The sequence below is a fragment of the Mustelus asterias genome, chromosome 12, assembly GCF_964213995.1.
Source record: "Mustelus asterias chromosome 12, sMusAst1.hap1.1, whole genome shotgun sequence".
NCBI classification, from domain to species: domain Eukaryota; kingdom Metazoa; phylum Chordata; class Chondrichthyes; order Carcharhiniformes; family Triakidae; genus Mustelus; species Mustelus asterias.
In genome coordinates this window covers 37,825,737-37,844,248 of record NC_135812.1, presented here as the reverse complement: position 1 = coordinate 37,844,248, position 18,512 = coordinate 37,825,737, and the positions used below count along the sequence as shown (strand labels likewise).

Genomic DNA, 18,512 nt, shown 5'->3' with positions numbered 1-18,512 from the left:
TGAAAGTGAGTCGCCTGATATACAAGATTCAACAGCATAGAATATTCACTAACTGGACTTTAAATCTCACTCAAAACTACAAAGGTGAAGTGTGAAGTGAAAACTATTATTTATTTATAAGTGTCACAAGTAGGCTTACATTAACACTGCAATGAATTTACTGTGAAAATCCCCTAGCACGTGCTTGCTGTGAAGATTGCCCCAATGAATGCCCTTCAGTGAAGCTGACGCCAAGTTACTTTGAGAAAAGTAGTGTCACGTCTGAATTAACAATGTACAAAGTAAACACTTTTCATAACACACTCTTTTAGTCCAAGCACAAAATTCATGCAATTACCTTTGAGAAATGCAATGTAGTTACCTTGTATGGAGAGAGCAGGAAGTCACTGAATTTACTGGGCAGTGAGTATTTCTGTACAAGTGCATCTTCCACCACCCAGGGTGCATTTTCTCCCATCCCCATTCGCATCGAGTTGTGCCTGATAAAATAGCGCAGGATCTCCTTGTTTGGCGGCCGCTCCGAGCGGATGAGACTTTCAACCGGTACGTTACTAATTATCTAAATTAGCAAGAAAAGGACTCCCTTTAGTCACACATTTTAAATTAAAGTCTATAAATATCAAATATATTCTCCTAGAATGTAACCAGTGGTGCAAAGAATGTGCCCAGGTATCCAATACCAATTTTTCAGTGGACAAGATGTCAAGAGTTAGCAACCAGCAAATGCTATACAAATAGCAACAAAAAATGGCATCAACAGATCAGAGAAGTCACACCCAGCCAGTACAAAGGGGATATGGACAGGATAGAGACTATAAAGCAGATACCATTGTGAATGCATGAAAAAAAAACAAAGAACGATACAAGTTTAAAAGGGTACAATTAAAAAAGATTCAAATGTATCAAGTAATGCACTCTACCTCACACCATGTGCACACAGTGCAGAAGAGCCTACAAACTTTGCTGTCTCAGAACAATTTTTATCAACATCCATCAATGTAGCCAATATATCTCACATCTACATTTTGGAAATTTTCCTCGTTTCTTTGCACCATCCCCTACCCTACAGTCTTAAAAAAAGCTGGAAGAAAGAGACTGAGAATGAAATAAGGTGGTGTCAATTGAGTTCTTAGCAGACACGGACCTACACAGCACAAAAATACCTCTGCTAATCTCACTCTGAACATGGTTTCTGATTTAGAAGACAAAAAATTGCGTGCTGCTGCAATAGATGCCCTTCTGAGGCTACAATTAAAATCAATTTTTGAAACAGTGGTGGGATCTTTACTTTGCAGCTAACTCTATAATTGATGTGGGAATGCTCAATATTGCTGCACAGATGTTGAAATGGAAACTATTCTATTCATGGTTTGAACACCTCAGACCTTGATGAGCATAAAATTCTCATTTCCTCATCCCATCCCTCCTAAAAAAAAATTAAAACCATCACATACACAGTAATTCACACAACTGTTACAATATCCTTCAACGGAACTGTCAACACACTGACTACAAGCTGCTGTGACCCAAAGTAAACTGACTTTAGTAACATGAAAACATCAAGACAGGAAAGGCCAGTTGGTCCATCTAGCATATTTCATACAGTTGTAACACCCGATGCTATCAGGTCAGGAAATTCCCCAACTGCTAGATATCAGTTAATAACCTGAAACCACCTATAATCATTGTTGGATATAAACTAGTCAATCTACATATGGTAAAAAACTCTTCACAGATTGACCAAAGGTGCATGGCCAAAGAACCCAACTTGAAAAGTCAGTTTTATTTCTCACTTTGTCCTCTTCCTGTAGCTTCACATCATATTTGTGGGGCAGAAATTTTGGATGAACCCATTTCTTCTCTTCCTTCTTGAGGCTTGTAGGTAGCTTGCGCGGTGATCGGCGAGCTCTGTCACCTGATAAGCATAACATACTTGTTATTTATTTTGCAATGCTGACTGTTCAGCTGTCTCAGTGCAGACAAGATTCTGGTGGCAATGAAGCTAGTTCTTACATTACTGCATGTAACAGACCAAACCATTCTGGACAAAAAGGTCCAAAAGACATGACATAGTCTCATTTGTAGGATTCTACCATGCTGCCTAGAATGGAATGAGAACAGCTACTTTTATCTTCCCGTACCTTTTATCACCTTTACTGCCTGCTGCCTACACCTGCAAGTGAGCAGCTCCACTGATTCGATAGCTAGTCCTAACCACAGTGGCACAGAGGTTAGCACTGCTGCCTCACAGCACCAGGGATTTCAGTTTGATTCTGAGCCTGGGTGACAGTCTGCGTGGAGTTGACACATTCTCCCCATGTCTGCATGGGTTTCCTCTGGGTGCTCCGGCTTCCTCCCGCACTCCAAAGATGTGCAGGCTAGGTGGATTGGCCATATTAAATTGCCCCTTAGTTTCCAAAGATGTGTAGGTGAGGTGGATGAGCCCATGGTAAATGAACCGGGGGGGGGGTTGAGATGCTCTTTCAGAGAGTCGGTGCAGGCTTGATAGACCGAAAGGCCTCTTTCTGCACTGTAGGGATTCCATGGTTATTACCAGTAATAATGACCATGAAATTACCACAACTATCCTCTGAAGCAAGGGTGATTAAGTTGGGCAGAAAATACTGGCCTTGCCTGTTTGCCCACATCCTATGAAAGAATAAAAGAAAACCCTCCTCTGCCATTCACTAGAATCCAGGCTGATCTTTAGTGGTGTGTCACAGGGATTAGTGCAATTGTCCATTTTGGTAGGAGGAATAAAAGGCATAATAATCTAAATGGTGAGAGATGGCAGAGTTCGGAGATGCAGAGGAATCTAGGTGTCTTAGTGCATGGATCACAAAAGACTAGTATGCAGGTACAGCAAGTAATTAGGAAAGCTAACATAATGCTAATATTCACTGCAAGGGGAAGTAAATACAAAAGTAGGGAAGTTATGCTTTAGTTGTACAAGGGACTAGCGAAACCACATTTGGAGTACTGTGGACAGTATTGGTCAACTTATTTAAGGAGGGATGTAAATGCCTCGGAAGCAGTTTAGAGCAGGTTTACAAAATACCTGGAATGGATAGGCTGTCTTATGAAGAAAGGTTTAACAGGCTAGGTTTGAAGCTGCTGGAGTTTAGAAGAGTAAAAGGCGACTTGATTAAAACACAAGATCCTGAGGCACCTTGACAAGGTGGACGTGGAGAGGATGTTTCCTCTTGAGAGAATCTAGAACTTATTTAAAAATAAGGAATTGTCCATTTAAAATAGAGATGAGGCAAGAATTTCTCAACCTGGGTTGAGCGTCTTTGGAACTCTTCCTGAAAAGGCGGTGGAAGTGGAGTCTTTGAACATATTTAAGGCAGAGGTGGACAGATTGTTGGCAAACAAGGGGGTGGTAGGTTATCAAGGATAGGTGGGATGTGGATTTGAGGTTATCAGATCAGCCATAATCTTACTAAATAATGGAGCACGCTCAAGGAGCTGAATGGCCGACTCGGGCTCCTCGTTCAGATGCTTGTATATTTTAGCTCCAAACTGTGAAACACAAAATCTAGTCAATTACTGGAAATTAAAGTTTAAATTTAGCAAAGACTTTGGAAGATTCAGAAAATCTTCCACCTCACTAGGCCAACTGGTATTATTTTCAGGTCATGCACCCATAACATAGAAAAACATTCTTACAACAGCAAAAGGTTCTCAAGTCAGGGATTATTGTGCTATAACACCTAAAATTAACAATTTAACAAAAGGTAACTGAATAATATTTCTGTCCAACCCCACCCCCCAATGTTCTCTGTAGCTTTATCTGCCTTTGCTTGCATTTTACAGTACCAGAGACAAATTCTGTTTTTGCTGGATCTGAAAAAGATTTATCCAACCCCTTTTTTTCCCCCCATAAATACTCACCCCTTCCTTTGTCACCCTCATGCATCGTGGTAAGTTATTCCAAGTCCCAACATCTATCTGTGCAAAATATTCTCCCAATCTCACCCTTTTGATCTTGCAGATTACAGAATTCTTGGCTAGTAGAAAAACCTTTCCCCCTTTTACTCCAAAGCCCTCAAGTTTGAAAACCTACATTAAAGTCTTTGTTCAAATTCAAATCTCAGTTTCTCTACTCTTCCCCCCCATAGCAAAGTATTATCACAGCAAATCTCTTTTGCACTCTCTTCAGGACATCCTTCTTAAAACCAACCAAAAATGCAAACATTAATTAACAAAATGTAATTAAACGTTAACGAACAACTTGTACCAGGTCAGCATTACCTCAACTCTAAAACTTTGTATACTTGTTTATAAAACATGGGATGTCTTTTATTTTTAAATAAATACAACTTGTTCCACTGATCTTCATACTTCTAAAGCTATGAATTCCCAAGTTTCAAGGCTCTACTAGCTTCTGGGATCTGGGTTGTTGAGGAAGTGAATGGCCCAAAATGAAAAATGTTTCTTCCCAGCTGCTTTCAAAATAGAGGTATCTTGGGCATTCAATTTGAGATCAGGAGAGATAGTGAGGCCAAGGATGCAGTTACTGGCTGAAGAACAGAGACTGCAGCCAAATGTTAAGGGGTAGCAGCTGATGAGACTTGCAGTAGACATGGAGAAATTGTTTTCTTTCCATCAAAAGATAAAAGATTTTCAATGCCATGGGGAAGAAAAGTTCAAGATGCAGCGATTAAGCCATTGGCAGAACACTGGAAGTTATGAGTGGGCTTTACAACTTGAAGGAAATTCATGAATATAAAATAGAATCAATAACAAAACAGAATTGGGTGTACTGACATACTACAGATCATTTATACAAAGAAATGCAACAAAAGAGGTGACACAAGAGTCCTTGGGATCTCAGAGTTAATGGAAAAATCCTACCAAATCTTCCCCTACCACATCTTTGTGCTTGCCCACTCTAATATTTTTATGATGTGACTGAACACATACTAGTGTTGCTGTCCCTCTTGTTCTCCTCAACTTTGTTGCAGGCATCCAAACCAAGGCTCTCGTGCACCACCTGACTGGAGTTCTCCTTGTCACTGGAAGGTGAGTCACAGGATCCATCAGTTTTCTTCTCAGAGGATAATTCTTCCTTTGGTTCCAGAGGATGGACTTTTACCACCACCACTTGAAGAATTTTGTTTTCCCCAACCTAGTAGGAAGAAAGTTCTTCATTAATTTTGGTTTAAGTTTACGATGTTTACACACATCTATGTCATAATAGAAAAGCCCTCATTTTTGCTGCTGATGGCAGAATTATTAACATTAACACATGATAACCAAATGCAAATATAACTAATTTGTTTTAGGAAAGGGCAATCCATGGCATTTGAACTCAAGTTCCAGAGATGACAAAGCAATAATCATCTCTGCCAGAGTTAATTGGCTGTTTTTCACAGAGGTTTATACAGTGAATGCAGACATTCCAAGCAATATCCTGTCTAACTCTGGTGTCCATGAAGTGCCATTTTCCATGAGGTCGTGGTCGGCAATCAGGACCTTCAACCCTGCTTCATTCTTCGTCTTGCCCAAGGGCTATCTGGAATATTAGCACCATAGCCTAGGGAGTACATTTGGTATTTATGGCTTAGATCAGGGATTGTAGTTAAACTAAACCTCATGGAAATATTTTTTAAGCTAATAAAAACATCTTCTAAGACTGACCTGGAATTCACAATGTTCTCCAATTGCAAACTTGGTCATGATCTCCATCCACGTTTTGTCAACTAGCTTGTCCAGAGATAATGTATTGTGATGAACTAGTTCTAACACAGGCTTTTCAAACCACACTGGATATTCCTCCTTTAGCCTGCAAAGTGGAACAAAGCAGAATAAGGTAAAAATGTTACATAATTATAATTATGAGTTAACAAATAACAATTTGGACAGGATTCAGAGGAACGTGGCCAAAGAAAGTTGTGATTAACTGTTGCCAAGCTTTGGTTTTAAAAGCCTGTTAGTTGTAGAAAATAAAAATGATGAGTTTGAGGAATTGGGGATGAGTCAGGCAAAGTGAAAAGACTCAATTCAACATGTGGAAAGGGGACTAAGGAGTGAGAAAGAGCTCCTAATTAAAACTTAGCAGGCAGCTGCAGCTTAAGTCTGTTCAACATCCCCAAGGGCCAGTTACATAGGTATGCCCATAATGATAAAATTCCCAAATCTGAGTCCCATTTAACTTTGCTGCTACAAGGTAATACTCCTTTTCTCAAAGCACATTAGAGAACAAGAACTTCTCTCTTCCCTAAACTCCAATCACAACATGCTCAAGCATTTTCCTTTCTATATTAACATTTAGTAATTTTATGTAACAAGTCTCCATAACTCCACAGCTGCACTGGGCCAGTAGATGGTGCCAGACTGCAGAAGAATTCGGTAACTTACAAGTAGAAATTGTGAATCAGATTCACACCGCCAGTCTCTTTTCTGAAACAGTGCTTTCACATCCTTTTTTAAAAACGTAAGTAAATGCCTTGCCCACCCCCCTCCTCCTTTCTTGGATATCTCAGGCAACTAATTATTCTTCACTTACGATTCCAGTCAAAAATCTGACATCCTGAAAAAGAGTCTGATCTGATCTTTATCTATCATTCTCAGCCACTCTCACAATCTGAGAGGGGTCAGTGAATAATAATCAGAAGCAGGACCCCTGGCTGGTTCTTCCTGCCTAGTTGGAGGGAACTACTGCCAAGTAGTTACCATATTCCTGTGCATTTTATCTGAATTCCACAGTATTCTAGCATTTGTAACAAAACCTCCAACTGCCATTAACTGTACAAGCCACATTTTAATACAGGATGGCTCTGTAGCTTTTACTGACCAAATTATAAGTGACTTTCACAACTTGGTAACATCAAAAACTTCCCCCAGTCCAGCTGAAACTCTAGAGATTGCCATTTCGACAGTACTGCTCAGTGTTGTAATTAGGATTTATGTGCAAACATGGACATATGAAGCAACATCTTACATTTATATACTACCTTGAAAGTAATGAAACATTTTAAGGTGCTACACAAGAGCATCACAAGGCAAAGTATTACACCAAGACACAAGGAGATATTAGGTTAGATAACCAGCAGCTTGGGCAAAGAACTAGGTTTTAAGAAGTGTTTTAAAGATAGCAAGTAAGCTATAGGAAGGGAATTTCTGAGCTTGGGACCTCAGCAACCAAAGGTATATCACCAAAGGTGGGACAATTATGATTGGAGATATACAGGGGCCAGAATTAGGTGAGTGCAGTTATTTCAGAGGGTTGTGGGGTTGGAGGAGATTGCAGGGATAGGGAGAGGCGAGACCATAGAGAGATTTGAAAATAAGGGTGTGAATTTAAAAGTCAAGATATTGCTTGAACAAGAGCCAATGTAGGTCAGCAAGCACAGGGATGACGAAGGGAATGGCATTTGCTACAAGACACAGGAAGCAGTGATTCAGATGATTTCAAGTTTACAGATGGTAGAACGTAAGGAGATCAGTCAGCAAACAGGGTGTTTGAATAGTCGAGTCTAGAGGTAGCAAATGCATGGAGGGTTTCTTTATATTTCAGGATTAATGAGCAGTTTTAACAAACAAGAGCAGGATCCGATAGTGTTTCAAGTAGCCTAGTCAGATCTGCCAGTGGACAGCAAAGGGAATTACACCATATCCTTTCAAGTCTGTATTCCTTGGACTTGAGTTAAGATAAGGGTGATACTGGGGGAATGACCAGTGAGAGAAAGCAATGGTTTTATGGGACTAGGACATCAAAGGTGGAGGCAAGGACATAGTTGAGTACATCTGTAGTTGTAGAAATGTAGTGGCAAAAAAAAACAACTGCATCAGAAAGGCCATCTTTCTGAACTGGTTTTATGTCGATGGAGAATATTTTAAAGTTACATTGTTGTATGAACTAATGGTCACTACTTTCATGCCAACAGCAAAAGCAATTTGAAGTGATGAACTTTGAAATATTCCACAGGTATTCAATTGACACAAGGTGGTGTACTGGCTTACAGCACTGATACCAGCATGCTAAATGGTCAACACCAGTATTATTACCCCCTCCCCTCAACTATGAAATCTGACCTCAAACTAACATTGATTAATAAATGGTATTTTGATAGCATAATGGTAGGCAGATATTATTTCCTAGAGACACAATTCCTAAATTAAATTGTGAACCACATATTTCCATAATTACTGTTTGTAAGCAGCACTCACTCCCTCCACCTCTCAATAAAAAGCATTTAAAATATTAACCATAAATTTCCCCTCTGAAAATAGGAATGAAAAATGGGTCATAGCAGATCAGCTCCCAGATTTTGCATCCCTTTAATTTCAATGCCAGAAAATTAATCTGGGTGCAGCTGACCCACACTGCCTGCTTTCAATCACTTCCAAAGGTTACAATCAGCCAGAATGAATGATGCTGATATGTTTCACTTTTAAGCAGCTCTCCAAGACCTTACCTGAGTGCCACTCCTCTCCATCGGACAGCCTCAACCACCAAACCACTGCCCCATGGGTGTACCACAGAAACTACTCTGTTCAGATACATATTTACTATAAAAGTCAATTGGTGGCAGTCAGGATCTTGGCAGATTCTGATTTCTTTACCCCCACAAACATTCCATAGACTGAGACCTATCATAGATTCTTAACCTCAATCCTGTCGGAAATTAGGTAATTTAACCAGATTAGAAATCAAAGATAGCACTTTTTGGTCTGCATATAGCTGAGTATTAGACAACAGGCCATAAAGATGACACCATTAAACATTGGAATAGCAAATAATTAAAACTCTCATTTTATTCCTCTTAAATGAATATTAACATCTCCAGTTTGCACTGGTGCAGTTTTGAAGTTCCCAATGGATTAGTTTGGTTGCTTGCTTTTCTGTTTTGATGAACGTGCCTATAATGGATGGATGGATTCCTGAGCGGTAAGGGAATTAAGGGTTATGGGGATCAGGCGGGTAAGTGGTACTGATCCACGTCAGATCAGCCATGATCTTATTGAATGGCAGGGCAGGCTCGAGGGGCTAGATGGCCTACTCCTGCTCCTATTTCTTATGTTCTTATGTTCTTATAACTGAAGTCGCTAGACTTTAAATAAACACTGGGATAGGAATATTTGAAATCCTGAACTCATTCTCCCAGGTGGTCAATTTGGTTATCCCAGTGAAAACAGAGATAACCTCCATCCTCTAGAATAGAAAGTGAAGCTACTGCAGCTTTTACTGAGGTTAGTCTGTTGCTGTTGACCAATTTCAAAGTGATTTTTCTGCACTCTGGAGTACTTGTTTGCAAGGTTCTTGTACTAACAGTTGACAAAGCCAATGACATCAGTAGATCTGGCAACACAATCAGGTTCCCAGTAGGACAGCATACAGCTATTTTAAGTGGTTATCTCTAATACTCATACTAGTTGAAATCTAATATCCAACCAATTAATTCTGTTGGGGGAGATTATGCCATTTTTCTCGAATTTGAAAAACTAAGACGACGGTCGAAGGACATACGGAGCTTGAAAATAGTCTCAAAGAGGATGAGGTGAATTATAACTTTGCAATTATGTGATGCCAAGTCTTGGTTTAAAATGAAGGCGGCAGTTAGCAAAAGACAAAGAAAAGAATTCCTACAGTTTGGGTACTATGAATGAGATAGAGAAGGAAACAGTGCAATGTCCCTACCTTTCAATAGAGCATGAACTGTACTTTAAATAATGGGGAAATGAAGTTTACCTCAAAGTCATGCCAGGAACATATCTCTAGCCATATAGATGTGTGCATGTGTTTACATTCCATTTTTCTCTCCTTGATCATAGGAAGTTTAAAGTGTGAATTACTTTTGTATATCATTTCACAGGGTAAAACCTCACAAATCAACCCCTTTTCCAAAGCATTATACTTTCAGCGAAGCTCAATAATACTGCATTTCAAAATTTGTCTCCCTTCACCCAGCCTGTTTCAACAGTTTCCCCACCGATAGACATTGAATGTTCAGCAGGTTCTGTAACTATGAGATGCATTTGAACCTCTCCATCCTGACTGGCACAACCTGTCTTACAATGGAAGCAGGATTAAAAAACCCATAACAGAAAATGCTGGACAAATTCAGCAGGTCTGGCAGCATCTGTGGAGAGAGGAACAGCGTTAACTCTTCGAGTGCAAAGAGGACTCATACTGGCCTCAAAATGTTTCTCTCAGCAGAGATTTTGCCAGACTTGCTGGGTTTTTCCAGCATTTTGTTTGTATTTCAGGTTTCCAGCTTCTCCAACATTTTGCTTTTAGTTAACAATCCTATACCACGTGACCCTGTGTTAATACAGTCTGAAAACCTAATGCTGCCATCATTCAACTATAAGGACTAATCCCAAATATATATTATGAAGTTGAAACTGGTTCACATACTGTGTTGTATCAATATGGGCCACGGTCTAGTTATTAATTAGTTGGGACACTGTTCTAAGAAGGATATTACATAAGTCAAATACCCCATCCAACTTTATGGAATTCACCTCAGCACCAAATTGTTATCAACTTATTGAATGTACTTGTAATCAACAATACCATATACTTACAGTTCAGTTACTTCTTGCTCCTCTTCCCAGGCCTCCTTGTGAGTGAGTTGGTTGCTGCCTGTGCTTTTACACGTCCAAATTCGCTCTGCATATCTGGACAATCGAGATTCATATTCTCTGAATAACAGCTCAGGAAAATAGAGGAAGAAATTCAGGTTTTCCCAACAATACAAAAAGCCATTACGCCGTATTTGTACTTTTTCATACCTTTGACATACTGTTCCCTATATCCAACCCACTGAATCAATTTCTCCCATTCTAATTCACTTAACATTGTCAGCCCTCATATTGACTCAATCCTTTCATATTTTTCCTCAATATTCTCATTTTTTCTGCTGTTCAGAAAGTACCAGCTCCTGTGGAGTACTGTGCCCCAGGAACCTCCAAGCTTTTCAGCCAGGTAGCCATTCAAGTAAGGCTAGAAAGTAGGTGTTTGCAGACCATTCAACTGTGGATGTCCGTAGCAGTGCTCGATTCTGTTCTTACCCGTCACCTACAAACTTCAATGACAATAGCAAACAAAAATGCTGCAAGTGCTTGGGGGAATAAAACATCCAGGAAATCTGAACAAAGGGTCCATTAGAATTTCAAAGCAAAGGCGAGTTACTATTTTGGCTGGAAGCATTGCATCAGAGCTGGAAGATAAGCCACTCCCTTCATAGGACGGAGCAACAAGTCAAGTTCAGTACACCAACTACTACTGCAAAGAACCGGTACATGGGTTTATTAGTCTGCAGCTCTTATTTGTAAAAAAAGGCTAAAAAGCCGTTCAAGAGCAAATTTTACCCAATTTTGTCATTTGAATGTCTTTACACTGCCTCTCAGAGCTGCTTGTGAAAGTTTGCAAGCACAGACACACACCTCTTTATCGCTGATGTCAGTGCAACTGAGAGCCAGTAGTTTGTCAGGCACCGGAAATAATGGTCTGAGGCCAGTAGTTATTGTGCAACTGTAGTCCCTGAGGATTCCCATCAATGCTAAACACAACATTTTCTGATAACAATGATCTTGTACTCCGACCATAAATTTCCAAAAAGAAAGGATGGCCATATCTGCCTAGGCTATTTGCAGCCCAATAGTTACAATTTCTGCTGGCATCCTCTACATTAAAATCAAATCTTTAATGTTGCAGAATTATGCCAGGGCTACAGTCAGTGTGTTGTATCTTAACAGGGCTACTGTTATCTCCCATGCAAATTCATCACAATTTCCAACAATTATCAGACAATAATGCATCTGTAATGGAGTGGAATTATTGGAAAACTAAGGTGCCTATGGAGATTATATATAACCTCAATGTTTCATTACCCTGGCACCACTAATAAGAAACATTCAAGCATTCTTCCTTGAGGGTTCCTAAGCTGTGCAAAGTGGACTTTTGGGCGGGCCACATCCAATGTTTAAATCAATATTCATGTTAACCTGCAATTATCTCAGTCGTTAATAGCAGATCTTCAAATAATGAATTAGAATTTATCTGCTAATGAGGTAATAATACAAAGTCCTTTGCAAACCTCCAAGCCCACAAGGTTGAAAGATGACAGTCAGGGTGTACTTGCCTTGGTTTTGTAGGCCAGAATGCCAGGATCTGGGTGCCAAATTGACCCACAAGTTGTAGTTTTGACATTCCTGATCATTATTGCTATTGCAGCACATGCAAGTTGGTATTGCAAGCAATGGCTGGTATAACCAAGTAAAAAACTCTTTCTCATTACATTTTGCCAGGTCTTTGAATTAGGATTCTCTTGACCTTTTAAAAAAATACAGCAAACAACTCAAATTGCTCACTTCCTATTCAGTGCTTTCCAAACTCCTGTAAAGCACCTTGGTTTGCTTATATTAGCGTGTGGAAGTTGAGAGTTTCTCTCGGGTATAGTATTTTCACTACTTTTACAAATCAAAGTGCCATTATTTTCTTTGTAACTGCCGAGTTGCCAAAGACAAGGTACACTCAAAAAGCAGATTGCAGCAGATTCTGCAAACTTACAAGAGAGAAATAGCTCAAGCAAATCAGGCACCATGTAAATAGAGAGATGAAGAGAGAGAGTGAAACAGAGGTAATGTTCCAGATCAATAGCCTTGAGTCAGAAGTGGAGGTTAGAGATATAACATTCAGAGGCAAGAAATATCGGTGAGTCAGGGGTGACCAAATGCCAAAAGAAATGATGGACGGCTATGACAAAATAAATAAAAGCTGGGTCCAGAAGAGCTGTAAATGGCAACAGCAAAACCATTACCAGCACCCATCTGGAAAACGGAAACAGTGATTAGGATTTGAAACTGTTGAATTCAGTGTCAGGTCTGAAAGGTTCAAAAATGCCAAATGAAAGATGAGGTGCTGTTCTTGAGCTTGGGCTGAACTTATTTTAATAGTAGCGAACAAACTCAGGTTGAAACTATATATATTGAAGTGCATTTCACACTCCTCAAACCCCTGCATGATAGTTGTGGCACCAGCACATCAGTCAATTATGGTAGTAATTCCAAAGAACAAAGAACAATACAGCACAGGAACAGGCCCTTCAGCCCTCCAAGCCCGTGCCGCTCCCTGGTCCAAACTAGACCATTCTTCTGAATTCCATACATGCAACTCAGGATGGCATGATGGTCAAGCCTAGTAGCATAAAAAACATGGTTATTTTTAAACTTCTCTAAGTCACACACACATCTGCAAGAACATGTGAATGCCATTCCAACCTACAGAATAACACTACAAAACAGGAATACAAAGGTAGAGAGAAAATCTAGAAAGTTAACACTTCAAAAAGATTCATGGTTATAACTATTATGACAATCTACAGAACTGCCATTAGAATTTTAATAAAATGCAATATGAAAAACTCTAATTTTGTACAAAGATGTATGAGAATGACCCCAGGACTGGAAAATCGCAGCTGAGGAAAGATTGTATAGGCTGGGGCTGTCCTTCTTGGAGCACAGGAGGCTGAAGGGAGATTTGATTGAGGTGTACAAAATTGCGAGTGACCTGGATCGAGTGGATGGGAAGGATCTAGCTACTTCAGCAGTGAGGACAATGACTAGGGAGGCATAGATTTAAAATGATTGGTAGAAAGTTGAGGGGAGATGAGGAAAACCTTTTTTCACCCAGAGAGTTGTGGGGGTCCTGATCTCACTGCATGGAAGGGTAGGAGAGGCAGAAACAGTCAACTAGTTAACATCCTCTAATTAAAAGCACAGCCAAGCATTGGCACCATCTTAACTGAATACCAGTGCCCTTAAAGTTATAAGGCCATAAGACATAGGAGCAGAATTAAGCCACTCAGCCCATCAAGTCTGCTCCACCATTCAATCATGGCTGATATTTTTTCTCATCCCCATTCTCCTGCCTTTTCCCCATAACTGCTGATCCCCTTATTAATCAAGAACCTATCTCTGTCTTAAAGACACTCCATGACCTGGCCTCCACAGCCTTCTGCAGCAAAGAGTTCCACAGATTCACCACTCTCTGGCTGAAAACATTCCTCCTCATCACTGTTTTAAAGGATTGTCCCTTTAGCCTGAGTTTGTGCCCTCTGGTTCTAGTTTTTCCTACTAGTGGAAACATCCTCTCCACGTCTACTCTATCCAGGCCTCGCAGTATCCTGTAAGTTTCAATAAGATCCCCCTTCATCCTTCTAAACTCCAATGAATACAGACCCAGAGTCCTCAACCGTTCCTCATACGACAAGTTCTTCATTCCAGGGATCATTCTGGTGAACCTCCTCTGGACCTTTTCCAAGGCCAGCTAATCCTTCCTTAGATATGGGGCCCAAAACTGCTCACAGTACTCCAAATGGGATCTAACCAGAGCCTTATACAGCCTCAGAAATACATCCCTGCTCTTGTATTCTAGTCCTCGAGATGAATGCTAACATCGCAATTGCCTTCCTAACTGCCGACCGAACCTACGCATTAACCTTAAGTTACACAAAGAAGTTAACAATCTATTATCTAAACGGGACCAAAAGATTTCATCACTAAAGTGTGCTTACACTGTGGTTTTGAACAGATGAAGTTTTGCACGATGAAAAATATCCAGCCGTGCAATTAGAATCCAGGCTTGGATTGCATGAAAAGAACATCTGACCTGTAGAGAACTGGTCACGGTAACAGCAGGAGCAACAAGAAGTGATTAACTACCCTAGATGTGAATCTCTCATTGTTTCAAATACAATTGTTGTGATATCATTGTCAGTTTCCGTTGCTGATCATTATCCAGCAACCCCAATCAAAACATCTGGGCTGAATTCTGATGCTCTTGCACTACCCCTACATTCACTTCAGTGAGGTATCAGAAAACAAATGAAGCCCAAATCATACCACAATAAAGGAGCTGCCATCTTTAGAATAGATGAAGAGGGAAGAAAATTTAAGAAAATTAAGTATCACCCAAGATGATATCCCACATTAAAGGGCATTTGTTTACATACAATTCTTACTGCAGCCTACTGGTATTAATACATTAAATCGGTGTTTTGACAACAACGTGACATGTTACCCAGACTGACAGGCAGGAGACCACTATTATGGAAAGGGTTTTACAGGTAAATGCAGGATTTAAAATAAAATTTCCAAGCAGACATCAATTTCCAGTTGTCAAAAATATAACACTGGATTCAAGTCAAGAGAGACTTCTTGGTGGGAGACAGTTGTGTATATTTCAAAAATCACCCATCACACGTAGAGTAAGCTACATCAACTATGGAATCGCTTCTTACTGTGTCCAACTGGGAATTCACATTACTGGATTCAATGTTGCCTGGAACATATCCGTTGAAAAGTTGCTTGCTCAAACCATCTCTAAGCAGAAGTGGGACCTACATCAAGGATTTGTCATCATTGAAGAAATGCGACCATTGCCGCTTGGCCTTCTCTGCATTATCCTGAAAAATACATGATCGGGTATTACCCGTCAGTAATAATGCAAATCAGCAGCAGCTTCAACAACCAGTTAAACTATGGACAGTTAAGATCACAATCTTGTTCCCACCTACACTTTTCCAATGGACATCACCTGCTCACAATCAGTACTGGAAAAACATAACTCATCTTCTCCTAGCTCAGAGACACTAAGATTGACTGTAACCAACGGCTGAATTCAGTAATCTTCACTGCTTCAATGCTGTCACAAAACCTCAGGAGATGCTCCATATTTTTAAAGTTTGGACCGATTCTTGAGACTTAGACAATTCTAAGAAAGCTACAATGTATTCATAAATCTTAGTTGGTGTGTACATAGCTCCAGAAGTAAACACTACAATAAGTCCTTTCTCAGTGGTGTTAAATTTAGATGGTCAGGGGGCAAGAAGGATCCCATGACCATAATTCGCAAGCCTTTTCTGAAAACGTGAAATGAAGTTTTCTGACTTTTCCAAGTCTTTCAGCACCATTCACAGACACACAATGAGGACTGATCGAACTGAGCTTTGCTTCCAAGTATGAAACAAGCTCTTTAGATAAAGCACCAATAAAATACCATTCAACCACAAGAACTGACAGCGACCAAGTTTCTGCACTCCTGTCACCCAACTCCTAGTTTGAAGAGTTAATTGAAACACACAGAGTAGCACCAATTATAAACAAGCACTGACCAAATAAAACATTTTTACAGCACTTTTAAAACATTTTTAAGGCTCCCAAACATGAAATATTACACCCAAAGCATCTTGATGGCCAGGAAGCTACGATAGGTCATAGTTCAAAACTTTACCCAAGTTAAACAACTGAACTAGAAGGATATATTAGGAAGACTGCAGTACCATTCTTACAGATCACAGTGAAAGCAGTATGCTATTGATCAAAATGTGTGCTCTAAACTCCACAGATTCCAAACTAAGATAATAAACAAACTGGATATGTTATACAAACTCCTGGATTAACTCTAAAAGTTTAAATTTTATATTATATAAAGTTTTGCCTCTCTCATAAATCCTTACCAGCACATTTAAACAGCAAAACTTGCATGCAATCATAACACCTTCCACAAGGCATATCATCAAACAGATTTGTGAGCCTGAGCCACTGGAAGGGTTAAGCAGGCATAGCAACCAGCTAAGGAATGAAAAACAAATTAATGAAGTCTTTTTGCTGCAATTGAAGTATACATTACTTTAAGAATTTAATTTCCTTTCCGCTTACACTCCTTAAGCCTTTTGTTCAAAAACTAGCATCTTTTTAAAAGTGTTTAGAAGCAATTGCCTAAACTCTCCTCAGTAAGCCAAGTATAAAACGTCCCATGAATGAATAGATAGTACTTCTGTAATTTAAGACATATCAGAAGTAAAAAAACATTCATGAATATATCAAATACCAGTTCAGAACACAAGAAACTGCACAGGTCAAAGAAAAAGTCTGAACTACTTAAAAGCCTCCTACCCCTACTCCATGCCATTCTTGCACAAATTCATTTTCAAATCAATATATGTGAAAGTAACAAAAATATTCTAAAAGCTCCACATAAGACAGGCGTGTCTATATCACAAATGGATTACAAGTAGCACATTTATCTCTGGCTAATAATCAAAGCACGCAGCAGGTCCATTAGCATCTTATTAATGGAATAGATCAGTTAACATTTCAGACGGGGCTCCTTTTATCACACCCGTTTGGTTCCGGATGCTGACCTGCCTGCGGGGTGCTTCCAGCATTTTCAGTTTGTAGTTCAGATCTCCAGCATTTGCAAATTTCGTTTCTGCAAGAAGCTAATTGATTGAACACATCCAGGGTGATCAGAAAAATCAATTTGGGCAACAAGCTGCAGAAAGTTTCAAATATAACTTAAACCGCTCACTGCCTGAACAAGAAGGCTGCTGTTGCAGCAACTTTAGAAATAGGCTGGGAAAGGTTGGACCAGTCCTTTGACAGCTGTAGATTGGGTCCAGTGATAAAAAGGAATTAAACAAGGATCCTCAGGCCGGCCAGTTTGTGAGCTAGCTGGAAAGTTGGCTGCCGGACTTCACCCAGTCTCCTTCAAGGTGGCACAGTAAAGCTGTCTGAGAGTAGGCCCAGGTTGGCACCATCAGGCCTCCTGACAATGACTAACTTGTGGAGTTGAAACATTCACTCGGGAGGACATTATAGCGGGTCAGGCCAGTGTTGACACGCAGTTTGACAACACGGCGCTCTTCCCCCTCTCTCACTCCCTTTCCCCAGCAGCAGGAAAGTCGCCGGCTCCTGCCCCCAAACCTAGGCCCTGTCCCTGGGGAGAAGCCGTCTCTCGCCCAAGGCCGGGGCCCCCGGCTCCGCCTAAAGAGTCCCCGGCTCGGCTCCAAGGATACTCGTTGCTCCTGAAACCCTCGCCGCTGTGCTCGATCACATAGATGGTCTCCTCCGCCGACAGGTCGGTGAGCGGCTTGGCCAGCGGGAATGGCTTCCTGCCCAGCAGTGGCGCCATGGTCCAGCCGGCCGGCTCCGGGGAGGGAGGGTGGCCGGCGGGGAGGCCGATGCCGGTCACGTACTGTCCGCAGCTCCGCCTGCCCCCCCGGCCAGGGTGAAGAAGAAGACCGCGAGCCCCGCACTTGGCCTCCAGCTGGAGAGTTCAAAAATGGCGGGATTGGGCCGCGGCTCCGCTTCTCGCCGGCAGCTCGACACCTCCCGCCACCGCGCAGCCCGCAGTGGCCAGCCGGAAATCCCGCCCACTCGGCACTCCCATTGGCTGCGGCCCGGTGCCCGCCACCCCGGTCTGAGCCCTCCCCGCCCGCTGATTGGACAGAGCCGCTGTCCATCAACCGCTAGTCGCCAGCGCGGGGTCTGTGATTGCGAAGGTGAAAGGTTAGGAGCGTCGGTTAAACGGTGAAGAGAAAAAGTACTTTTTAAATCCGGGTGATTCGCACAGCAAATTGTGTTTGGGGAAGAAGCGGTGCTGCGCGCGTCAGATTTCCGCATTTTAAATGAAAATTTGTATTTTAATGAAAACATACGCACAAAGTGAAGCGAGGAAACCGAACTTGCTGGCGATGCGATTGGAGAAGAGCGGC

The 18,512-nt window shown here is 41.0% G+C and overlaps 1 protein-coding gene across 2 annotated transcripts in view; it reads right to left on the bottom strand.

Annotated features, from left to right (window-relative positions):
* baz1b (bromodomain adjacent to zinc finger domain, 1B) overlaps nucleotides 1-18,183 on the bottom strand; it is a 74,873-nt gene extending 56,690 nt beyond the window's left edge. Inside the window, exons 1-6 of one of the 2 annotated variants that reach the window (XM_078225073.1) lie at nucleotides 17,814-18,183; nucleotides 10,537-10,653; nucleotides 5,644-5,788; nucleotides 4,927-5,131; nucleotides 1,794-1,915; nucleotides 362-559 (exon numbers count right to left, since the gene is read on the bottom strand). In XM_078225073.1, the coding sequence (XP_078081199.1) occupies nucleotides 362-559; nucleotides 1,794-1,915; nucleotides 4,927-5,131; nucleotides 5,644-5,788; nucleotides 10,537-10,653; nucleotides 17,814-17,929 (903 nt within the window). In that variant the 5' untranslated portion in view covers nucleotides 17,930-18,183. The remainder of the gene's footprint in view (nucleotides 1-361; nucleotides 560-1,793; nucleotides 1,916-4,926; nucleotides 5,132-5,643; nucleotides 5,789-10,536; nucleotides 10,654-17,813) is intronic. The other variant, XM_078225075.1, reaches the window with a different exon arrangement.
* Nucleotides 18,184-18,512: the final 329 nt, after the last annotated feature.